This window comes from Dermacentor variabilis, unplaced genomic scaffold (genome assembly GCF_050947875.1).
Source record: "Dermacentor variabilis isolate Ectoservices unplaced genomic scaffold, ASM5094787v1 scaffold_14, whole genome shotgun sequence".
NCBI lineage: Eukaryota > Metazoa > Arthropoda > Arachnida > Ixodida > Ixodidae > Dermacentor > Dermacentor variabilis.
This window is the reverse complement of record NW_027460302.1, coordinates 4,236,729-4,263,203: the sequence shown is the minus strand read 5'-3', so window position 1 is coordinate 4,263,203 and position 26,475 is coordinate 4,236,729. Positions and strand designations below refer to the sequence as shown.

Sequence of the window (26,475 nt, the reverse complement as noted above, 5' to 3'; positions counted from 1 at the left end):
TGGTTGCCCCACATCGCGACCCAGCTGTGTTCTCTGGCCTGGAGGGACAGGATGTTGACGACTGGATCAAGCTCTGTGAACACGCCAGTGCTAATAACCGGTAGGACCCAACGATTATGCTCGCCAATGTCACGTTTTATCTCGACGGCACCTCACGCGTGTGGCACCAAACGCATGACGAGGAGATAACCAGTTGGGACAGCTTCAAAGAAAAGCTATGGTAACTACGGGAACAAGGCAGACGATATCTCACTTTTCTCGATCAATTTCCTTTCAGATTCGATATTATGTTTTCTGAAACATGGTACACCTCCGGATGTAAAATGTTCCAGCCGCATGGTTACCAAAACTTTTTTCTAAACCGCGCAAACAGGCGGCGTGGTGCTTCTTGTGACGACATAAAAATTGTGAAATACTATCTGAGTACAGCCGTTCAATTGTTGACTATGAGATCTTAACACTGAAGCATAAAGATCATCATTTCTGTTGTTTATCGTCCTCCTGGCGGAAATTTAGCGCGCTTCATTGAGTTCTATGAGGCTTTCTTACATTATGTTAGCAAGGAAAACTATAGGCTTATATGCGGTGGTGACTTCAATATCAATGTTTTAGATGATAAATGTTCGCAAGATTTCTTTTCCGTACTATCATCATCGGGTTTTGAAAATTGCATCGGTACGCCAACAAGAATCACGTGTTCCTCCTTACCTGCCCTTGACCTTACTGTGACAAACATAGACACTGCAGTCTATAGTGCTGGTACGATTGCATCAGACCTTAGTGATCACTGTCCAGTTCTTCTGATGTATTGTAATGAATCCAACACGTGTAGAAACTCGACTACTGCATTCAAGATACAGCTTATCACACAAGATAGGCTTGATTCTTTTAAAAAGGAGATAGCTAGTTGTGACTGGTCATCTGTGTTAGAAAACCAAGATGCGAACGACGCATACAATATTTTGATCGATATCTTTACAAGAATTTACCATAAGCATTTCCCTTATGAAGTTATAAAATATCCAAGTAAAGCTAGAAAACCATGGATCACTAAACAACATTTGAAGATGTTTAACGAAAAGCATCGCAAGTACCATTCATTTTTACCGACACATTCTGAGATCGCATTAGAAGAATTTGAAATTTATAGGAATCGGTTGAATGCTGAGCTAAAGCAAGCAAAAAATACATATTATCAAAGTATTTTTGTGGATATCAGTCGACAGCAGCCCGATGTAACGTGGAAAATAATCAATACTTCACTGGGTCGTAAGAACAAAACCAGTGTCCCAAATACAATAATACACAACGGTTCCGTACTAAGCGGTAAACTACTTGCAGATTTTTTCAACGAGCACTTTGTAAACACCGCCCTCGCATACGGCGATCCCACAAATACACCCTCTACCACCAAAGGTATACTTAACACTATTCAGCAAACCATTTTTATGCAGCCCATTGATGAATATGAAGTTTACAGTACCTTCGCTAGCCTAAAAAATAGTAAGGCAGTCGATATTGAAAATGTACAGGTAAAGCCCTTAAAATACTGTTTATGTTACATTTTTAATTTACTGGCACATATATTCAACCTAGTGTTGCAATCGGGAAGCTTCCCAGAACGTATGAAATGTGCCAGGGTTTCAGCAATCTTTAAAGGTGGTGATCACAATGTACCGAGTAACTATAGGCCAATATCTGTACTGCCTGTTTTCTCTAAGGGTCCTGAAAAAATGTTATTCTCTCGCATGAAAAAAATTCTTGACAAGTATGATGTTTTAACAAATGCACAGTTCGGCTTCAGAAAGGGGTGATCGACAGAGACAGCTCTACTTTCATTAAAGGAATACATCCTACAAAACATAGAAAAGAACATGTTTACGCTTACTCTATTTGTGGATTTTAGCAAGGCGTTCGACTTCCTTGATCATTCTACACTACTTGGCGAATTGCAGTCTTATGGTATACGTGGTAATTCTTTAAATTTATTACAATCATATCTCAGTAAACGGCTACAGTGCACATGTATAAATGGCAAAACCTCAACCCTCTTACACAATAAATTTGGGGTACCGCAAGGGAGTGCTGGGACCACTTTTGTTTAACATATATATTAATGATATCATAGACTTAGACAGAAGGGCAAAATTTATTTAACATGCAGACGACAGCACCATTTTAATGCAAGGATCTGATATAAACCAGTTATCATCACAATGTTACGATCTACTAAAGAAGCAATCTATATGGTCGAAGGAAAATCAACTTAAAGTTAATGGAACAAAGACAAAGGTTATAATATTCTATGCGAAAAACGAAAAAGCAACATTAAACCATAACATTATTTTTGAGGATCGAGAAATAGAAATCGCTGACAGTTACAAAATTCTTGTTCGTTTTTCATCTACTTTAACTTGGGATACACATGTAAGCTATCTGTGTAAAAAAACTATCCTCTGTGACAGGAGTACTATGCCGTTGTCGCAACATGCTGCCAGCCTCCGTCAAACTACGGATATATGATGCCCTTTTCAATTCACTCCTAAACTAATGTGCATTGGTCTGGTGTACGACAACTAAAGCCAATATAAACAGACTTTTGATATTGCAGAAAAAAATTATTCGTCACATCGGAAACCTAGAACATTGTCTACGACTAGAGATGCATATAAATTGTTTAATATTATTAGAGTGGATCACCTTTACACATACCGATTATTATATGTGATGCGATTTTCGGAGACAGCAGTAGAGAACTTCATTGAACGTCTAGCATGCTTAGAACACCGTCAGCCTAGGATAAACACAAGAAAATCTGAAAAATGGATTAGTCCACATTTCCGTACATGCTGCTACAAACACCAATCGCTAGCCTGCAACTTACTGTTTATTTTCAACAAATATGTAGATATTGCAGGTTACAATAGGAAGCAAATCAGACAATATTTTGTTCAGTTATGATATGTTGTTTCAGTGATAACATGCCGTTTCCATAGTCTTGTTTTTCTTATTTTTCTCCTGCATATATGCATTTCGCTGTCATTACTACGGTGCACTAAGACATAGTTGTTTATAATGCAGTCATGACTATTATGTTTTCTGCCTCACATATATGTATATGTCTAATACAGTGTTTGATCGTGTGCCAAGGTGATACTGCCATGTAAGGTCTTTTAGGCCCCGTCAAGCTACTCTCGTAGCTTTTAGCCCAAAATGACCGTCCAGCTTCTGTTTCTTTTACTGGAAAATGAAGATTGATTTGATTTGATTTGACCCCATTGCGCCCAAGGTTGCCGCGAGAACTGCTCTTGCGTCTCGCGTTCAGACATCTACAGAGCCGTACATATCATATATCCTCGACGTCTTGGCTCTATGCCGCAAAGCTGACCATGCTATGTCTGAGCCAGATAAAGTGGCGCATGTGCTAAAAGGCATCGCCGACGACGCTTTCAATTTGCTGGTTTTCGGCAACGTCTCGACTATTGACGCCATCATAAAAGAATGCCGTTGCCTTGAACAAGCTAAGAGCGGCCTTATATCACACCACATCACGCGGCCACCCAACACTGCTGCTACGTCTACATGTGAGGTTCGACCGCGCCAGACTACCACCTGTGACGACGTAACCCGTACTGTTCGCCGCGAACTCAAGGCCGCCTGTTCCTCAGCTTTTTCAGCGATGCCTCCCGATCCACCAGCAACCACAATTGCGATGATTTAGGCCGTCGTCAGACAGAAATTTGAGAACATGGGTCTGAACTACGTATGTTGAACTTCTCAACGCAGCGTTCCCCAGTTCTCTAGTAGCCCTCCTCGTCCCTCGCAGTCCTTTTCTGCCACGTCTCACCGCAACCCGTCCGAATGGCGTACCCCTGATGGCATGCCGATCTGCTTCCACTGCTGTCGCATCGTTCCGTTCTACTCAGTATACAAATTGCACCACCGGTGAGGGATCGCTGGAGGACCAAATACAGTCCCGATGCGTGATAAAAGCTCTCGCTTTCATTGTGCACCAGACTACACCAGTTCCATATCACCAGCGCACTGCGCTGGCGCAAAGAGCGCCGGAAGCCACGCTCTCTGATTATCGCGCTTGAATTGCGGAGCACCGAATCAAGGTGGGACGTGAGCAGCTCAAGAGACCTTTGATACGGCCAAACCGGTTTCAGTCTACCAACACACTCTTCGGCTCAGGTTGGCTGCTGTGCGTACGGCATTGAATAACAAAGATCTTTAGCATCTATTGACCGTGCTCTCGAGTCCTTATCGAGTTCTGCTGTAAAAGAGCCATTTTTTTACTAAGTAAGGGTTGCCAATCGAAAGGAGCCCTAATTTGCCCTGGAAGAACATTGCGATGAATTTTTGCCATGTCCCGTTCATTGAAATAATAATTCGTACAGGACAGCCTACTTTGTGCATTCTAGCACTGACCCTCAGACTAGTGCTTTGCTGCTCGGCTGAACTTCTTGCTATGCGCCAAATGTTCGTCGTGCTAATAACGCTTGCCTTTGCCTTCAGCCTTTCGTAATGAAACATCACTGCACCTTTTTATCACCGACGCCATGGCCTTGCACGGTTTAGAACCAAACTGTGTTCGGGACTTGACTACAAATCTACCTTCTTTGTCGGCAGGTGGCAACCATGCAGACTCGTCGCGAAAAGCGTTAACAGAACACTGCAACGGTGGTCGAGGTGCCTATTGGCTGCCACGCGAAACCACATCTACATTTTGTCCATCACATTGTTGTTTTTATTATATTTATTCAAGGCAAACTCGATACAAGATGGCCTTGGCTGACGCGGTTAAAAGGCCGTGGAAAGCATGACCTCACACCATACATCTACAATGTACACTGTAACCGATCAAAGAAGAAAATATAAAGCACATGATGAGAAGGCACATGATTATGCTACCCAGGTTATACAAAGTGAAAACAGAAAAGCTAGTTCTTTACACACGGACATAATCGGTGCGCACGTTAAAGAGGTGACAGTATTTAGACTAAATTACAAAACGCACTAATACACACCAACACAAGTACAATCTAATCAATCTTAAATATCATAATAACTTTCATACTCTTCAACTAGCAGTTCTATTATTTTTCACAAGCTTTACATTAAGCGACACACTCCGGTAAATTTAATATGGTTCGATACTGATTTAGTACGTCTGGTATTAGTAAAGTTAATTGTTGGTGCGTGTTCTAGCTTTGGATACAAATACGTAGCCTATTTCGTACGGGGCATCTTTCTTATAATATATATTGAAGAAGAGTGATATATTTGTCCCATGTTAACGTAGTAACTGCAAAGATAGTTTAAATAACTACTTAGAGAGCAATATATTGTACCCTTAAAGATAAGGCGATTTGTTCTCGTAGAGTGAACTGGCAGGAATGCACGTATTGAGCGCTTTTGGAGGGAATTCAGGCCTGTGTCAGACATTGTTAGCCAATCCAAGGAGCAGTGCGTTAGGCGCGAATTCACGAGTGCATAGTAAATATGAAGCTTAACATTTCATCAAGTGGGACACTCTAGTCTATTTAAAATAGGCTAAGATATTACAGTCAATATCCGTCACGTGTTTGCACATTTCGCTTAGCATGGCGAGACCCTCTGGCGTCCGCTTTCTGGGCGGCATGACAAACTTTGCTCCCAGGCCAAGAGCACGCTACGGTCGTGCTGCTAGGAAGGCATCGCCGGCGACGCACGCGTTGCTTGTCGATGCAGCGGGTTTTTGTGGCTTCTCCTGAAGACCGCGAAGCGGGCGCTGACCATTGTGTTCTGCGATTGGCGAGGGGGAAGAACTCGCTTAACATTCTACTTACGTGAGGCTCTGGAGTCCGTCTCAAGTGTGCCAGTGTACCGTCAGTTTCGTTGCGAGAAAAAGAAATTCGCTTGTTAAACTGAGCAGGAAGGTAGATTGGGCTGTACAGACGGCTGCACGCCTAAGCATATAATATGGACGCGTGAAATCTTCAATAAACGGCCGTTGCCAGAGCGCTCCTGTATGTGTCTTTGTGTGCCTAACTCTGCCCTTATCCTGAGAAGCCAACAAACACTGACACCAAGGACAACATAGGGGAAATTACTTGTGCTGAATAAATGAAATAAAGAAGCGATAAACCCACAACCTTCGCATGCGAAGGTTGTGGGTTCGGCTCCCACCTGCGGCAAGTTTTTTTTTCATCCACTTTAATTCCACTAATTTATCGTTTCTTTATTTCATTTATTCAGCACAAGTAATTTCCCCTATGTTGTCCTTGGTGTCAGTGTTTGTTGGCTTCTCATGATATGACTAATAAAAATCGGGCCCCTCGGTTAACCCCCTTTCTTCTCGTTTAACTCTGCCCTCGTATTAGAAGCTCGGCCCAGCAAAGAATGATATTTCCGTTTTCTTACCTTGTGACCAGCACCTTCTTCAGTGGTTGAATGTTTGATGCTAATTCACTCGATTAATTGCTGTGGTACGGCACTGCCGGTAATGCAGCAGCGTTAATGGCCTTCAATTGTGTGTCACGACAGGCGGCGACATCACCGACCTCGGTGCCATCGATGGCAAAGACCTGTGGACCGTGCTTGTGGACGACCGGCCTTCACCGCGCACCGAGATCCTGTATAACATTAACTACCAGTGGAAGCTGGCCGCTATACGCATCGGATGGTACAAGCTGGTGCTAGGTGCGTCACCAGAGGACCAGCACGATGGCTGGTAGGCAAACAGTTTATGCCTACATAATAGAATAACTAAACATGGCTCGTGCATTATACAATAGATATATACACAAACGAGAAAGGGACATTTAGAGGGCAGCATACAAAGGCCAAAGCATCTACTATTTAAAAGACAGAGGTGAACCACATACACAAATCCTCCACATTGGCTTCATTCATTTCATTTCATCGCTAAGTCCAATGCGATGTAGTCGTGTAGAGGCAAGGAGAGGTAAAGAAATCTGGAATTTGTGCATTATGACAGAATTGCTGCTCAAGTAAGCATATCCTTTGCAGAAGCTTTCGGACCTCTGACTCGCCTTCTTGTTTTTGGTTTAGCCTTAATAAACCAGCCTTCGAAAAGCCTGACAAACACTACTATTTGCAAGAAAAGACAATGGCTCTGTAAGTCTCACTTCCGAAGTCTATGAAAATTTCAAACCAATGCTTGCGATTTCGCGCTTCCCTAAAAGGATAGCTAATGTCTATATGACAGCTTCCTTTAGCACAGATGTGAACTAAGATTTAAAACCAAAGGACTACCTACATCACTTTGCCAGAAAAATACAGGAGCAGACATCGAAGCAAGCAAGAAGCGCTTCGGAACGGTTAGCAAGTGAGCCAATTTATTTTATTAGGTGTATCTAATGTTCTCTTTTCACATTGGAGATGAAAGATACCTGACGAAGTTGACAAATGACCATAATTTCTCAACACGTGCCTGTTCGAATCGAGGTGCCAAATCAAGACCGGCACGCTACCTGCAAATTCAGCAAGGTGTCTGCTGTAGTTTAATGTGCTGAAAACTTCGGTGCCAGACCTATAATTTATCTGCTGTGCACAGTCACATGCCTCGTACCACTTGTACAGGTGGTGTACCTAGTTTAAGATGATAGTATTAAAATTGCTGAATTGTTCCATTGGTGTCGCAGAACAGGGAGCCTTGGACTGAGGATCGAGAAAAGCTCATTATGGCAGCCATTACAATATTACTGATAATACAGCACACGCATTTGGCCCTATGTGCTCTGCTTTGTCTCAGGAACGGGTGCTTGAGAAGAATTCACCCAACCTTACGATACTCTATGATGCGAAATCTGAGCGTAGCTGTATACGTGTTTTCATTTCGCGATATAATGGCTGCCACGGACAATATGTATCGCGCGGCAAGTTGCAAATGAAGCGAAGGGTGGCGCGACTACCTCGCTAATCAGGATATCACGAGCAGAAACACGTGGGTGGTGCGTGGGAGCGATTCACAGCAGCCGACGCAGACAGACTTCCCCTCATGCAGTGCTTTGTTTCCATAAAGACAACGCGCGCTACTGTGGCGCCATCTCGTAGCCATCGTCGATGCCAAGCCCCACTTCCGCGGCGTTACACTTTTCATGCTTCCACCATACTCTCATCTTCCTCCGCTTTTGTCCTCGGGCTCTCATCGCTCTCGCCGCTGTTTACAGCGTAAGCTTCTATGAGAATATTCCAAGAGCCGTTTCAGTTGGCTATAGTGTCCGCCGCCACCGCCGCCGCCGCCCATGTCCCCTAACGCGCGAGAAGTCACGCAATGTCACAGGCGCGCCGCGTAGCGTCGATACGTACTCAATTTGCATTGCAGTTACATATTGTCATTCGTGTAAAGCGATACTTATCCAATTGATGCGCGCTTTAATGTTCCGTACATGCACACGCTTAACTTTCACATTGGGACGATGAATCCGTTGAAAGGCAGGAAAATTCTGCGTCTGTAGTGCGGCAATGACAATGGCAAGAAGACGATATCGTCATTTAGAGAAACATAGCGAAGAAGAGGAAAAAGTGATAGCGCGTGGTATTACACAATCCGTTTTGGTAACTGTTCGTGCGGAGTGCTCAGGACCCTCAAGTTTCCACTGGCATCGTATTGACACGTATACTAGTTTATCTTTCTCCGGTGACGGCTTTTTCACCGGCTAGCAAAGGTTAAACGTTATCGCTCAGCATAGGACGCGCCTGCATCTATAAGTTTCTCGAATGTTATCGATGGTTCTATCCACTGTCTGTGGCCACCCAACCTCCTGTAATGTGATTGTATGCGCGATACAAATTGTGGAGTATTTCCGGAAGGTACGCGGGCACCTTCAATTCTGGAACTTTCAATGACTCATGTATAAAAGCCGACGCGCTTGCTCCGCAGATCTTCGACAATTGGCGACTGTGTTCGCCGCTGTCGTTGTGCTTTGAGTGTAGCCTGCTTTTCTGGACACAGGTTCGCCCAATAAAGAGTTTTACCATGCACAGTTTTGCTACTGCTTTCTTTGCCGTCACTACCGCGTCACATGTGTTGGAGGTGCTTTTGCGTTCATGAACCCGACGCCCCCGTTAACCCCACACACAGAAGCCAACGCCAGCACCACCCCGGACCATCGAGCAAGCCGCAGGCTATAAAACCTGCCCCCGGAGCACGGACTCGTACCTGACACGAGCCAAAAGATCACTGCCTAGTCAACGACCACAACGACAGCCCTAGCATCGCCCATCGTGCTGCAACAACCGAGGGAGTCACCTACCTTCCGCAGATCATCGTTTGAAGAACTGGAAAACTGGCTGGAGACGTATGAAAGAGTCGCTACATTTAACAACTTGAACAGCAACGACAAGCTGCGTCATGTCTTATTCTCATGGGGAGACGCCGCCAGGACGTGATTTGAGAATCGAGAAACCACCTTAACAGCGTGGGACCTATTTCGCCGCGACATCTACAGACCTTCACGAGCGTCGTGCGCAAAAAGCGAGTGCAGGGTCTGCTGGAAACCCGAGGGCAACTGCCCAATGAGACCATCTCCATCTTCACGGAAGAGATGACCTGTCTTTACCGACACAACCGCCGGGAAATGTCTGAGGAGAAAAAGTTCACTTCCTGATGTGCGGCGTAACGCAAGAACGTTTCGCCGCAGTGGTTCTCTATCTGCCGAAGACCGTATAGCTGAGTTTTTGACAGAGGCAACGACGATTGAGAAGAGGGTGCGAATGTGCACCCATCAATAAAACCGCGAAGTGCTTTCGATGAAAAGCCACATTGAAGCACTAGGCTCCGACGAGCGTCGAGAGACCATTATAACCGTCTTGCGCGAAGAAGTTCCCTTCGACGCAGCCTCAAGTAGCATCCATTGCAGACATCGTTCGGGACGAGATTAAGCAGTTACTTGGAGTCCCTGAATCGCCGCGGGATCAGGCGGAAGCGATGACTTACGCCGCTGTAGCTCGCCGTCACGCTCCCCCTCCGCGCCGACACCAAGGTGCGGTAAGACCACAGTTCCACTGTTCGCCGCCGCAGCTGCCCCCTGGCCCTTCCAGTGCCCAGTGCGGCTATCCAAGCAGTACAGATGTATGGCGTGCTGCACACCATCGGCCGCTCCGCCACCACTGCGGAGAAGCGGGCCACGTCTACCGCTGGTACCGTACCGCGAATTAGGACTGCGAGCCTTCGCCGTCAAGGCGCCGCGTCCCCAGATTGGTGAACGACTCCATAATATCGCCGACTACATCGCCGGAACACAGTGCAGACCGCGACGTTCTTCGCGTTCACCGTCAACAGGAAACTACCTGTCGCCGCAGCAACGACCGTACACTGACCCAGCCTGTGGCCGGCCCATAAGCCCCTATCCGTAAAACTAAAACCAGCAACAGATGGAGGTGTGGTTGTTGTACGTCGAAATACCGAAGACTCTCCGCCGCCAACGACGGCGCTAGAAGATGTATTTCGACAATGTGGGAACGGCAGGCCCGCCATCCCGACGCCGACAAAAGAATACCTGACAACGAGACGTACCAGGTATAAACAACGCGATGCAGTCGTGATGCTACGGCACGACCCAGTTGCAACCCAAGACAAAGAACATGCTCAACGTGCTTCTAGACGCCCACACTGTCACCGCTCTTGTACACAGGAGCCGACTACTCCGTCATGAGTGGACCCTTCGCTGCCAAGCTGAAGAATGTCAAGAATACATGCACGGCCCTGATGATCTGACAGCAGGAGGACACCTTATAACGCCGACTGGAAGATGTGCAGCAAGAGTTACAGTGCATGAACGGACTTACGCTGCGACTTTCATTTTCCTTCAAGAGTGACTACGCGAACTAATTCTCGGCACGGACAGTCTGAACACCACAATGCTGTCATTGACTAAAGTCGAAGCCGATAACGCTGCCCAGAAACCAAGCGATACCGCCTGAGAGGCCTTCCAGTCAGCGTGCCTTGAGAATACTTGAAAGCAGAGTCAGCATGCCGCCTTGCTGCAGCATTGTCGTCACCCTAGGTACATTTGCCACAATCAAATCATTAAGGGATTCATCCACACATATAGCTGCGACCAGCCCTCGATAAAAGGGTGTTGATATTTGAATCCGTGCCTTTGGCCGATATTTAACAGACTTGTCTACCAAGATTACTGACGCGAAGTGCCCGGTAATGCTTTCTGGTGGCACCAGACTCCTTCTTATTAAAATGATATTGGCTCCCGTCTTTGTACCTCGCCTTCCAATACAGGCATCTCCTGCTTTCTCTGTCCATCATCTCTTGACCTCATGATATGTGCTCTCTTATCCACGGATCCAGTAATGAATTCGTCTGCCTTGTGACCCTTCTTTTGGCACAACTGGCAAACCACCAGTGTTTCGTGACGATTAGCTCTCACTCGGCACTTCACCGCTAGATGACCTAACCGGTTACATAGAAAACATCTCTAGGGTCCCTTTTGTCTGCTGATTTGCCCCTAGTTCATTTCCCCTACTGCTGTCGTGTGCGCATCATTGCCACCTTTTCCCAAATTTCCCAATCATTGTGCCTCTGCGAACTGGTCTGTTTGTTCTGCCATCTGCTCCACATTTTGCAGTTTTCGCTCTTTAAGGAATATCGCCAAACTGCTGCTACACCTGGCAAGCACTTGTTCACCCACGACTTTGTCGCGAGCCATTTCATACGTTTTATCCGTCTCAGATAGCTCTATACTGTCACGTGGTAGTGACTGTGAAGAATGCAGCCAAACTTAGAAAGACGAAACTAGCGTTTTATTTGGCGAACTTGTGCCCTCAAAAACAGGCTACACTCGAAGAACGGCGACAGCGGCGAACACAGTCGGCGATTGTCGAAAATCTGATCAACGGGTCAAGCGCATGGGCTTTTATACATCAATCGTCGAATGTTCAAGACTAATCGCTGGGACCAGCGTGTCTTCCACAAAGTTCTACACCATTCGCGTCACGCGATGAAATCAGATAACACAAGGTTCGGCGACAACAGACAGTGGATAGAAAGAAGCATTGACAACATTCTAGAAACTTCCGATGCCCGTGTGCTTAGATTTAGGTGCACGTTAAAGAACCCCAGGTGGTAAAAATTTCCGGAGTCCTCCACTACGGCGTGCCTCATAATCAGAAAGTCGTTTTGGCACGTAAAACCCCAAATATTATTATTATTAAACTTCCGATACATTCAGGGGCGTCCTGCGCTATGCGATAACATTTGTTAGGCGGTGAAACATGTCGCCCGATAAAGACAAACAAGTACACATGTCAATATCCACCTCTCAAAATAATTTGTTAGACGACGCGCGAACTGCTTGCCTGTTTCTGAGTCTTCAGGCTTACAGGACGAAAACTTCTCTCGGAATGCTTCTGTGGTCAACCGGAATCTTTGCAATAAAGTTTTATCCACCTTCTCATAGTCTAATAATTCCTCTGCTGGCATACGCCAAAAACACTGAGAGCCTCACGCACTAAACACAGGCGTAAAGTATTATCCTACTCGCTCCTCTCCCAGCCTTGCCCGACTGCTATCCTTGCAAATACCTTGCAAACCGATGCAAATACGAATCTACATCATCCCTCCACTCATCGAAAGGTGCCATCAATTTCCTAGGGCAAATCTGTCTTGGCCAGGAAGAACGTGAGTCGGTTGACGCCGATCTGGGCGTACTCGTGCCATCACGAGAGCCCCCACCCATCTCTGCTAGACCTTTATCTTAAGCTCCAAAATTTCCTTTTATCTTTTGTGCTATTCGCACGTTCCTTCGTGTTGCTTTTCTTTTTCTTGTTGAGCAGACTCCAAGAATTTCATCGTCTCGTCTTTTGACAGGTTTAAATCTCTAGCTATCACCACTAAACGCTCCCACTCCATCTCTAAACCACCGAGATCAGTGACAGGGCCGGAAAAGGATCCTGCAACGTATCATGGAGCGTATCCTGGAACGGCTCCTGGCAGGCTCGCCAATTGTCGCGAACCCTTCGCGTGTCACTGATCTCGGGGGCGTGCGGATGTTAGAAGAGATGGAGTCGGGAGACGCAGGGCAACACAGCAAACAGATTTCAATTAACCCAAACTCAGAATGAAAAAAACTCAATTGACTAAAAAAAACTCCTCTGAGAAAAAGTAACATTTGCATAGCCTAAATATCTCCTTATCCTCGTCTACGTTCGTCCTTAGGGGTTCCAAGCGAAATTCAGGCAATCCTAGCCTATGGTTGCGACGCCGTCAGAAAGGAGTGTTCTTACAAACTTCTGCCGTCTCACGTATCTCCGAGTCCGATGCCACTCGGATCTTCCTCATCGCCGACTGCCTTGATGTCTGCCAGTCAACCCGTCCGTCTTTGATGCTGGTATCCCGAACTCCGTCACTCCGTCGGTGACGAGTCACTCCGGCCTCACGGGCTAGGCCTCACGTCTAGTTCTGCTGCTACTTCGAGTGCCGACGAGACGCCCCTGGGACTATCGTACGTGCTGGTATGCCTCTGAAGGGGGATCCTTCCTGGAGTGTCCGGCCTTGCCTGAGAGGCTGCAGCAGGTCCAAGGAGCCTCGCTGACACGTCGTCGAGGTCGACGGCCACACCCTGGATCGCCTTCGTCACGATCGCCTCTCCCGATCACAGCTCGGGTCACGCGCCTCGAGCGCTCGTGCCGTTCGGACCGATCCGCGCACATCGTCCTTTTCCTTTCTTTCTGCGCCGCATGCGTCTTACAAATGACAACAGCTTCTATGCGAGCAACCTCACGTGCGGTAAGAGGAAAATGCGACCGGCAGCTTGTCCGCGAAGACCCTCACGAGTCGAGCCAGTTCACTTGATGGTCTTTAAATCTACAACGCTGAAACGTACTTCACGTTTGAACCCGCCGTAAACCCAGATCGAGCACTGCATGACGAATCGTATAGATGAGTCGCCTGGGCACAATCATGCAATGTTGCTTTGCACTGCTCGATCAGCTCCACCGATTTGCCACTTGCTCTCTCAACGTACGTTATCGGGCTGCATACAAGCTTGGCGTCGCGCACGAACACATATTAAAGAAAAATATAAAGAAGATGTATAACAAATCTTATAATGGAAAACATGTATGGCAAAACTGATTAAATAAAGGAGGCTAGGTAACTATTTGTGACCGCCCCGTTTCAAAGGGATTGCCAATAAAACGCCATTATTATCATAAATTCTATAATCACCATTTGCATCGCATCGTGCCATTTGTCACGCGATGTGAGATGCGCGCCACTTAGCGTCGACATGTAGCAGTTGCACGCAGCAGTTGCATGTAGCTGGGCCTCGTCAACTCAAGCAGCCTAGGGCTCGCCATGGGCGCGCCGAAGCAACCGTTAGAGCCGTTCGAGCCCAAGCAATCCGTCAGCAAGAAGAACAAAATCCTCGCTGAGGGAGCGGTAGCCCGAAGCAATCCGGCACCGTTACCTGTGGGTTACATTGCCCTGACGAAGGTCGAGGGCAGGCTGGAGAAGCTTCGCTTACCCACATTTCTTGGCAGGGAAACGGTTGGTAATTTTTCATTCCCCGCTCCGCTGCACGTTCGTTCTCGTTTTTTTTCTTTTTCTTCTTGCGCTCGTTCGCTCGGTTACGAGTAAGGATGCCGACGCCTAAACTCGCCGCAAAAACGTGCGCTTAAGTACTGCGCTCTAAAAGCGGGCGAACTTACACACAAGGATACCACAGTGAAGGAAGTAGTTCATTGGTTCTTCATATTTAAAAAAGTACAAAGGAACTGACTGCGCAGGCGTAAATATTTTCTTCCATTTGTGCGACACTACAAGGTCCCTATAGTAATTTAGTAAATGGAGGATGGAGGAATAGGGTAGTAATCTGTGGGATTCCAAACTGCGAGTACTAGGCATGAGCGTAATAAATTTCGTGCGTTTCCAACGCACAGTGGGAATCAATCTTCTGCGAAGCAAATTGCATGTGCACGTGGTAGGCTGTCCAGCATCGTTTGGGGCTCTTCGCGGAGTGAAAAGTAACGTTAAAACCAATCTAATTGACGTAATATCTTCTTATGGGTGTGAAAATATCGTTGATCAACCATCAAGAGTCACTGAAAACTCTGCAAGATTACTTGATGTGTACTTCAGAAGTGTTCATACCCAAAATATATCTTCTGGAGTGTTCTTGTATGTAGTGAGCGATCACATGCCATTTCTTGTTAAATTCTCCTTAAAAAACAAATCTCGAAAACTAACTTCACTGGTCGGATAATAGGTTATGATAGCATTCCCTACTTCTTTTCTTTAATAAGTGAAACTAACTTTGGTGAACAGTACCGGGAGTGGAATCCTTCAAAAGTCTATGATATATTTATAGAAAAGATCAGTCTGGACCTGAATTATGCGTTTCCACGCGTTACGATTAAAAAAATTTCTGGGTTTTACGTGCCAAAAGCTTTTTCTGACTATGAGGCACGCCGTAGTGGAGGACTCCGGAAATTTCGACCACCTGGGGTTCTCTAACGTGCACTCAAACCTAAGTACACGGGTGCTTTCGCATTTCGTCCCCTTCAAAATGCGGCCGCCGTGGCCGGGATTCGATCCCGCGACCTCGTGCTTAGCAGCCCAACACCATAGACACTGAGCAACCAGGGCGGGTGTGCTACGGTTAAGAAGCACAGTAAAGCTTGAAGAGAATGTATAGCACTCTCACTGTTAAAGCACATTAAAGAAGAAAAACCTGCATTTGCTCTCGTTTCTTGGAAACAAAGAATTGGGCAGGTTTAGTCACGTTTAAAAAGTATAGGAACAAATTAGGCTCAGACCTAAAGAAAGCAAAAATGTATATTGCGAAAATAAAATCTCCTTTACTTAACAACCCTGAACTGCTTTGGTGATCTGTTAATAAAATTATAGGAACTGAATGACCACGTACGCCTGCCGAATTACACAATAATGGAACCACCCACTCTGGCGTGACGCTCGCAAATGAGTTTAGTATAGATTTTTTTTATTAAGGTGCCTTTACTGGCCCCAAGCTAGCATCAGCCTCGAAATCTGCTATTTCATATATTCCTGCGGTCTACAGGATACTCTGTTTTTGGCGCCTAGCTCAGAAGACAGAGCATCCGCCGTATACGCACTGAAAGACACGTGGTCACCCGGTTAAGATGAAATGAGCGTTCTACCTATCAAAGCAGCTAGCTGTTATATTTCCGGTCCACTAACTTATATCTGTAACAGAATGCTGGTGACTGGCACGTTCCCTGACCGAATGAAAGTTGCACGAGCTACAGTTGCACGTAAAGGTGGCAGTAGAAAACCTCGATAATTATCGACCAATATCACTGACGACTCCGGTTAACTATGGGAAGGGAGGGCCAGAAGGATTATCCGTAGATGTCGCAGATTCGCGAAGAAACCTGGGTTCCGTGCAAGCGGCAATCTGAAAGACAGTGCAGACAATCTTGAACCTAGTGCTCATCGTGCCGCTACAAAACCCGCCAAAGAACATAGCGTCCGTCCTCGACTTTATAGCATGGCAGAAACGATCAGATGCTTCATTCCAACCATGATGCGGAGCTTGCATCACATCTTTCGTTCTGGCAACTCCGGTTAACTATCTGAAGGCCGGGCCAAAGAATCATCCGCTGAGGTAACAGATTCCTGAATAAACCTGGATTCGGTGCAAGTGGCAATTTTAAAGACAGTGGAGACAAGCTTGAACAGACAAGCTTGAATTGTGCCACTGCAAGACCCACTCTTATCAAAGCCGACGCGCTTGACTAAGGGATCAGATTTTCAACGATCGCCCGATTGTGCTAGTGCAGACAAGCTTGGACAGACAAGCTTGAATTGTGCCACTGCAAGACCCACTCTTATCAAAGCCGACGCGCTTGACTAGGAGATCAGATTTTCAACGATCGCCGATTGTGCTAGTGCAGACAAGCTTGAACAGACAAGCTTGAATTGTGCCACTGCAAGACCCACTCTTATCAAAGCCGACGCGCTTGACTATGAAATCAGCTTTTCAACGATCGCTGATTGTGCTAGTGCTGACAAGCTTGAATTGTGCAACTGCAAGACCGACAAGCTTGAACAGACAAGCTTGTATTGTGCCACTGCAAGACCCACTCTTATCATAGCCGACGCGCTTGACTAGGAGATCAGATTTTCAACGATCGTCGATTCTGCTAGTGCTGACAAGCTTGAATTGTGCCACTGCAAGGCCCACTCTTATCAAAGCTGATGCGCTTGACTAGGAGATCAGATTTTCAACGATCGCCGATTCTGCTAGTGCTGACAAGCTTGAATTGTGCCACTGCAAGACCCGCTCTTATCAAAGCCGATGCGCTTGACTAGGAGATCAGATTTTCAACGATCGCCGATTGTGCTCATCACTTTCATCGTCATTGACTGTTGCTTGATTTTTTTTCCTGGGCACAGATACCCGCGATAAAGAGTGACTTCCATGATTCACAGTTTTCGCTGCTGAGTTCTTTACCGTCCCTACAACGCGACAATATTCAAACTCTGGGTTGCGCACGAAACACATGGACGAAGGAAAGGACTAGACGCCACGACCGCGTAAGGTCTTTGACTGCGTACTGTCTTGTTCGCAACCCAAAGCATGAACTTATTTTATAAACTGGCTTAGTTAAATAGAAGTTACGATAAGGAAAGGTGTAGGCACGTTGAGAAGTCGCAATTTGTTCTCCAATAATAATGCGACTGATTTATTCCAGGCATACTAACTTTAGCCTTATTTAGATAGTCTGGATCGTTAGGTGTTTTTAGGTGTTTTCTTAATATATTCAATATCTTATGACCGCCTAGACATGCGAAAGCCACTTTAAGTATACCAAATCCATGACAGCTTTGTCTGTGTATTTCCTCGTTCGTCTGGTTTTCATGGCGGGTAATCTCTGTTCTCTAAAGAAAGTCTGCGCCTTTGAGCGTTAACCTTTCCCTGAACAATAACCATCTGTGTTGCTTGCGTTCTTTACGACCCTGCGCTCGCTACTTTCCTGGCAGTAAAGTCACGCTGATACTTGTATTCATCATGTCGACGGACATAATGACGGACGCCAGTTCGTGTCGAAGGAACGAATGCCAGCAATCTTTTCTTCCATCGTATATAAAGCGACTTTGGGCGAGAAGGTTAGTGTTAAAGGAAAAGTACCGTTGGCAGGCAAGGTTATCACGAAGGGAAACGTGGGCGCGTTTGTGTTCGGAAGTAAAGAATAATGTGAGCACAAGCAGATATGATACAATGCGGGCCTGCCGTTCTTGATCTGAAAGTTCCACGTCTGCAGCATTAAAGCAAGAAAATGCGCGCAGTTTAGATACACGTCATTGTATATATATAATCCCGTAATGGTGCTAACATTAGGAGCGGAAGGATTCTACGGTGGATTTAATTTTCTAAAATTATATATATTGTTACGGAAGGATGAAAGACAGAGGAAGAAGTTGCGCGACGCTGGCTGCTGTGTATTGTTGGTGGTCAGCCATCTTATCTACTCTGACTCATCCTGTATATATGTTGTAAATACAGTCTTTATATACTCCCAACATCCCCGATACATATTGGGGGAGGTGCGGGGTACCACGGCTGGAAAATGAGCTCCGCAGTGGACATCGCATCACCATCTCCACCATGAATGGCGGTGAGCACGCGGGATCAACGTCGTTGCCTCCTCGAACATCACCATCGCTACCCACATCACTGTCGCCTTCGGTTGTGGTTGTGCAACCCAAGGATCCTGCAACTTTCTGCGGACCAATGGCGCCGACGTTGAAGATTGGGTGGCTATGTACGAACGCGTGAGTGGAATCAACAGATGGGACCCTACGCTTATGCTAGCTAACCTGTTGTTCTACCTACGAGGCACGGCAAAGGTGTGGTATGAAATCTACGAAGAGGAGCTAACCAGCTGGGAACAATGCAAAGAGAAGTTGACAGAGTTGTTCGACAAACCCGCCTGCCGTAAAATTGCCGCCGAGCAGGAACTGGCCTCCGGTGCCCGATCCCCCACAGAGTCCTATGTCTCGTAAAGCCCCTGCATCTACGCGCCACCGCCGCTTTCTTAAGTAGCGACAACCTTTGTTGTGCGCCGTCTTCTCCCCTCACACCAAATCCGCTTCCGGTATTTCCGGTTCCGGCATTTCCGATTTAAAAATTTCCGGTTCCGGCGTTTCCGCTTCCTGGAGTTGCGCTGCGAGAATTTCCGCTTTCACTGCTGTTTGGTGAGACGCCCGCGCGTGCTTAGCAGAGCTGTGGCAGTCACCATAAGAAGAATGCAAAGGGGAAAAGCTGTTCTATTCCACTGAAGTAGTAGTTCGCGGTCGCTGTTGTCCAAATGCACGAAAAACGGCAGTGGTCTACAAGCGCCCAGGCACTACATTCCACTGTACGTTGTCGCTCGTGCCACAACCCGTCGCAGGTTGACGCGAAGCAGCGAACACGAGCAGATCGCTGGTTACAGTAGGCGGTGGTTCTTGGATGGAATCGCATTCACAGTTTCAACCGCAACTCGTGCAATTAAAGCCTCTCCAGCGGCGCGAAACTAAACAACGCTAAAAAACAAAGTGTCACTTGCACTCGGAACAGGAAGCTGCAGCTACGTAAGTTCCGCTTGACGCCGGAAGCTAAGGGGGTGAGTGGGAGAGGAGCGTGGAGGAGGAGGGCAGGTTGGCGGTACTTAACCTGGTCGGCGGAAACGTATATGGAGGGGCTTTAATGTCTCGTACATCCAGGACGTGCTGGCACTTTGTCGTAAAGCCGATCACGGCATGACAGAAGCTGAGAAGGTCGGGCACGTGCTTAAGGGCATTGCTGACAACGCCTTTATTCTGCTCATGCGCAAAAGCCGTTCTATAGTTGATGCCATCATTAAAAAGTGCCGACAATTCGAGCAGGCAAAAAGCCGACGCGTCTTGCAACCATTCGCCAGACTTCCCAATACTGCCACAACGTCGACATGTGAAGATCAACCCACACAACAGCATGCGTCGCCATCAGATGACGTGGTGCGAATCGTTCGACGTGAACTGGATGCGATGGCGCCCGCAGCTTTCTGTTCACTTAACCCTCATGTTACCACTTTTTCCGTTCTTCTCGTACAAGCTATCATTCGCCAGGAAAGTGAGAACATTTGTTTGCATACTGTATATGCTGTCGCCTATGTCAGAGCTAAGCAACGCCTTTCTACTATTTTCCCTCCACCCCGACTCTTCTCTCCGCGTTATCGCAACCCGACTGAATGGAGAACTGCGGACGGCCAACCGATATGTTTCACCGGTGACCGCATTGGTCATGTCTCCCGATACTGTGCAAACTCGTGGCCCTCAACACGCCGCACGCCAACCAACCTGAGCCGTTTTAATGAAAATACCTGCAATGCTTCACCCACCGCCGAGTCTAACAGTGTCGAGAACTCTGCTAGGAACACGTGGTACAGTCGCTCACCATCGCCGCACGGTCACCAGTATCGCTCAACGCAAACCCGTCGCCCATCTTCTCGTTCGCTGCTGCCGCATTGCCTTTCGTCCCCTGTGGCTTTTTGCCGCACCCCTTGAGAAAACTAGGAATGCAGCCCTCGGAGGTGGTGCTGCATTGCCTACTACTGCAGCAAATCCTTTGTCTGTGCCCAGAAGGAGAAGCGTAATTGACGTTAAAATAGACGGCGTACCTGTCCAAGCACCCGTCGACACTGGAGCATACGTTTCTGTGATGAGTGCTAGCTTACGTAGCCGTTTAAAGAAGTTCCTCACCCCAGCAGCTGCCCGAGTGCTTCGTGTGGCCGACGGCGGCATGCTGGTTGTTGGAATGCGTACTGCGCGTTTAAGTATAGCTGGCCGCCCTACTTCTGTTCTCTTTGCTGTGATCGACAACTGCCCTCACGACGTTATCCTTGGATTGGACTTTTTATCTACTCATTCTGCTCTAATCAACTGTGCGACCGGCGTTCTTCAGTTAGAACTTCCTCAACTACCCGCTGCTCCGAGCACCGCCCCACCGCACTTGTGCTCGCTTCACGATGTGCGTCTGTCACCCGAGGCAGTTACATACGTCACTTTTACCGCTCAGCCACAGGTTCCGGACGGTGAATATGTGCTTCGCCCCATCATCGACTTGGTTTGAACCGGAACATTGCTGTTCCACGTGCGCTGGTCACGCTTACAAATAACGACGTCGTTCTACCGCTTCTCAATTCGAGCCTGTGCCCTCAAGTGATTCCGGCCGGCATGTTCTTGGCCAGGGTTTCTAGTGGTTCCGAATTTTACATTGGAAGTCTGAATGCCGAGAGTGGTTTATTAGCGCCAATTGCAGCTCACAGCTCTGGTTCTTTAACGGATGGCCTCGCCAAAATGATTCCACCTGACATCACCTCGGCACAGGCCACGGACATACGTCTCCTACTTGAATCGTACAGTGACATCTTTTATTCGGCGACTGGCCTTTAGGCCAAACATCTGTTGTTCACCACCGTATTGTTACGGTGGAAAAAGAGGACAAGGTCGTCGACGGTGAAGACGACGAAGTGGCAACAGCCTCTCGGGATCCTCGGCTGCTGTTTATATACGCCCTGCAAATACACAGTGTAAATAGCTTCATACCCGTGACATTCCCCGAGTCCAGCTCTGGCAACAGTTGGATCGCTGTCGCTATTGATTACGCGACGCGCTATGCCATCACTCGATCACTTCCCACGAGCTGCGCAACCGACGTCGATTTCCTCCTCCGCGATACCATTTTAGTACGTGGTGCCCCACGACGGCTCCTTACTGACCGCGGCCACACTTTCCTCTCGCAAGTCATCGCCGATATACTGGGTTCATGTTCTACCAAACACAAACTAGCTACCTCCTATCATCCCCATACCAACGGCCTTACTGAGCGACTTAATCAGACCATTACTTACATGCTCTCGAAATACGTTTCACCCGACCACAAGGACCGGGATGTGGCTCTCCCTTATGTCACGTTCGCCTATAATTCATCACACCACGATACTGCTGGGTATTCTCCCTTTTAATTACTCTTCAGTCGTGACCCTGCCTTGCCATTGGACACTTCACTCCCCTTGATGCAGGATTCGAGGACCGAGTATGCGCGCGACGCCATCGCCCACGCTGACCATGCACGCCAGCTTGCCCGTACTCGTCTGTTGGCATCGCAGGAATCTCAACGGCACGCATACAATCGCCGCCATCGTGGCACATATTTTTCACCAAGCCCTCTCGTGCTACTTGGTCCCCTTGCCACCGATTGGGCTCTCCGTGAAACTTCTTCCGGGCTACAAAGACCCTTACCGTGTTCTACGTCAAGTGACCAATGTCACCTACGAGATAATCCATGTGACCCCATACATCCACCCGGTTCCACATCACCTGACGTCGTACACGTCTCTCGGATTAAACCTTACTATGCCCCTACGGACGGCCCGGTCTCAAGCACCGCGACGGTGCTTTTTCTGCCACGGGTCGTGTTACGGTGCAAAAAGAGCACAAGGTCGTCGACGGTTGTAATGTTTGGGGTCTGACATGAAATAGATGATAGCTGGCCCATGCCGTCATCCAACTTATCCACGCTGGGGACGTTGTTGAAGGGTGAGACTTCTTCTCATCGAGAACGTGGAACATGGGATTTATTTACAATATCTACATGAGAACGTTACAGTTCATCAATCTAACATGACTGAAAGAGGAATGCAGACTCAGCAGCCGCACAACAGCTGCTTATAAACACTTTGTCATTCCTAGATTCCTAGTTGAGAGAAAAACGGCCTTTCAACCTGCTACCAATTCAGGGCGTTCAGACTCACCCTCGCCTTTGAGGGCGAGGGTTTGCACACACTTCCGCAAAGGTTTCGCTCACCACGCCGAGATGAGTGGGTTCTCGCAAACACGGTGCCTGAACCGAGCAGGCGCTTCTTGATCCCCGAGCTGACCTCGCACAGTGACCACCGCGGCTGTGCATTGTCTGACGCCTTCATAGGCCCGTTAGAAGGCACCGCAAAGCATCTCCTTCCAGGAATTCTCCCTGCTTCAATCGAACCGTGAAGGCGTCGGCGATTCCACTAAGAATACTTGGTCCGCCGACCGCGTTTAGTCATACCGGCGCCGAGGGGGTCTTGACGCGGCACATCGTCGCCTCTACAAAACGAGTCACCCGCCATGGTTGCTCAGTGGCTATGGTGTTGGGCCGCTGAGCACGAGGTCGCGGGATCGAATCCCGGCCACGGCGGCCGCATTTCGATGGGGGCGAAATGCGAAAACACCCGTGTGCTTAGATTTAGGTGCACGTTAAAGAACCCCAGGTGGTCAAAATTTCCAGGGTCCTCCACTACGGCGTGCCTCATAATCAGAAAGTGGTTTTGGCACGTAAAACCCCAAATATTATTATTATTACAAAACGAGTCACCGCCGCAGATGGGGTAGAATTCCTCGGTCACAGCTGGGAACTCGCCACCTCCACAGCAGCAGCTGGCTGGGAAAATTTTCGTAGGTTGGTACCCTTGCAGGCCATTCGTAACAGCTCCTCCAGGGCCCGGGAAATCTCGATTGGCCAGTGCTGATAGCCGCTGGGCAGGAAGCCGCGGCTCTGCTCGGAGATGACGTATCTTGGATTTCCTTTAGACCCGTTACGCTTCAAAGAAAACATAAGTGTAGAAACAAAAAATGCTGCCTTTCGCAGCGCCAATTTTTATAGCAATTTCGTGCTGACAAATTTAGCAATCATGGATGGAGCCCTGTTAATTGAGAGGTGATCTTCTTGGTTTAACAAAGTTAACAATAACAACCCTAAAATTTTGGCAGAAACCTTAAACGCAGAATTCAAATTAGCCTGCTCAAACCATCCGAATTGCTATGCAACTTGCCCTTCTTATATCTAACGGAGAAGTACTCTTGGAGAGTGAGGCTCCATCGGAGCAAGTGGCCATTTTTGTGTGACATTTGACTGAGCCACGTCAGAGGAGAGTGGTCGGTCTCGAAGATGAACCGCGCTACGTACAAGTGACACGACAACCTCTGGGCTGCCCACACTAAACAAGCTCATTCCTTCTCCGAAGCGCTGTAGCCTTGCTCTCTTACAGTTAGCTTACGCCTGGCATAGAGGCTAGGATGTTCCTCATTATCGTCGCCGACCTGACTAAGTACCACACCCATACCTCTGTGGCATTCGTCACAATGAACTATGAATTCCTTTGCGTGGTCTGGAGCGCGAAGCACTGGACGAGAAACCAATAGCGTTTTCCAATTTTGGAAAACGGTCTCTTTGTCCTTGTCTCAGTGTACGCAATTCGGTGCACCCTTTCGGAGGGTGTCCGTTAAAGGACTTCCTATTTGCAAGTAATTCGGAATGTACCGTTAATAGTACTCCAAAAGTCCCAAAAATGATCGAATGTCTGTTTTCGTGCGCGGCTGTGAAAATTCTGCAATCGTAGCTATTTTCAGCTCGGCCGGCCGTCTCGTGCCCTGACCGACAACATGGCCAAGATAAGTAACCTCCGAGCAGCCAAACCTGCACTTTTCCGCCTTCATCGTTAAGCCGGCTTACCTCAACCGTGAGAACACCTGTTTGATGTGTGATACCTGCTGTTCCCAGCTGTCCGAAAAAATTGCTACATCATCAAGATATCGCAAGGCGAACTCGTGCAAGTCTTTTAGGACAATATCCATTAACTTAGAGAAGCTAAACGGCGCGTTCTTCAGCCCGAAGCTGAGGGCAAGAGGGCGAAAACTGCCTACAGGTGATATAAATGCGGCATAGCGGCTGGCACTTTCTGAAAGGGGAACTTGCCAGTATCCCCGAAGGAGACCTATAGTTGACATGTATTTAGCAGCGCTAACTCTTTCAATTCGTTCCCCAATGTTGGGTATAGGGTACAGCTGATCCCTAGTGATGGCATTCGACTTCCTGTATTCAACACACGGACGAGGGTCCTTGTTAGGGGTTTCTACCAGTATTAGCGGTGATGTGTAGTCACTTTCAGCAGGCTCAATAACTTCCAACTCTAGCATGCGCTGTACATCTGCCTCCATAATTTTTCCCTGTCGTGGAGACACCCTGTAAGGCTTTGATCTTACGGGTTCGGTTGATGTCAGCTCTATGGGCACGTTGCAAGTGCTAGGCGCCGCCCTGTCTTTCGGACCCCTAGCGCCACCTGACGTATAGTTGATCGAATGCAGTAGGATTACTCACGGCGTAAGCAGCTCGCGCTGCGTGTTTGGAGCCCTATCTGACGGTGGTGATGGCCCGAAATAGCGTGCCGATATTAATTTTAGCCGGGTTTCGGGAATTACAAAATCTTGACAGCCTTTCTCATGAAAAAAATTCAGGGAAAGAAAGTCGTTTATTTGAAGTGGGGCACGTCTACGACGTAAGGGAAGTGTTGAACTCGCACTTATCGGAAGTGACTGCTAGGTGTATTCCGCAAAGAAAAAATAACGCACCAGCGAGATGCGTGAAGCTCAACGAAAGTTACTTCGTTACGTACGGTGCGGATGCATGAAATTATAGGTGTCATTGATTCTTGAAGATCGGCGATAGCAGACAAATCCTAGCGGGGAGCTGCGATTGCCGTACTGGCATCGCAGGGAAGTGCAAGTACGCCGTGGCAGTTTCCCTGTGCATACAGGACGGCAAATGCGAATCCAACACATCTCATCCGAGAACGTGGGGCGCACGAACGACTTGTAAGACCTACCCGAGGTATACTAACGTTGCTCTGCCTAAGCACAAATAAAGGTGAGGAATTTACCAGTTGTGTTAGACTACGCTGGGAAAATATTTCCGCCCAAGTTACTGAGAGTTCGATACTTTTATGTTGTTGCGATTTTTCAGTGCGTACAAAGGAGGTTCCAATAAACCACGTTGGCAAACATTTTGGTGATCTCAACTGCCCCTTAGTTGATATGCTGGGCGCCGAAGGATGTATGCCAGCTGAGCCAGCTGCAACCTCTCCTCGTAGCTCTCAGCAAGCACTGCTGCTGTTTGAATGGGAGAGGATTGAGAAAGAGTTCCCCTGCTTTCCTGCAGTACAGTGAGGAAACAAACTACTTTGTTTGCTACATATCCTGGTACGCACTGCAGGTGTCCCCTTGCGTCCATCATTGCTGTAAAAGCAACGAATTCAGCGTTAACGCACTTGGCATAACACCGGAACATGAAACAGCCGTCGGACGAGCGCGATCCAATGTCGACGCCATTCTGCTTCATACGTTCGGCTCGGAAACCTGTAACTTTTGTTCCTCGTGAGTTGGTGTGCGTGCTGTTGCAGGTCACTGCGCAACAGCTCGGGTTGCACTTCGGCATTGCTCAGAAAAGGCAACAGCTACGCGCGAAACAGTGCACAGACAGGCTTTCCGAACGCAAGCTGGCCAGTCGTATCCTGCCGAGTGCGCGCTCGCCGCCACGAGTGGCGCGCCAGTAGGCGCGGGAAGTACGTTCGCAACCTGCCTCTTTCATGCGTTATTAGTTCGGTTCTGTCTGGCCGATCACTGAACCTGTC

The 26,475-nt window shown here is 47.7% G+C and overlaps 1 protein-coding gene across 1 annotated transcript in view; it reads left to right on the top strand.

Moving 5' to 3' along the window:
• Positions 1 to 26,475, top strand: part of LOC142567763 (arylsulfatase B-like) — a 267,603-nt gene that overhangs the window by 187,442 nt on the left and 53,686 nt on the right. Inside the window, exon 7 of the mRNA XM_075677931.1 lies at positions 6,529 to 6,715. Coding sequence (XP_075534046.1) covers positions 6,529 to 6,715 — 187 coding nt within the window. The remainder of the gene's footprint in view (positions 1 to 6,528; positions 6,716 to 26,475) is intronic.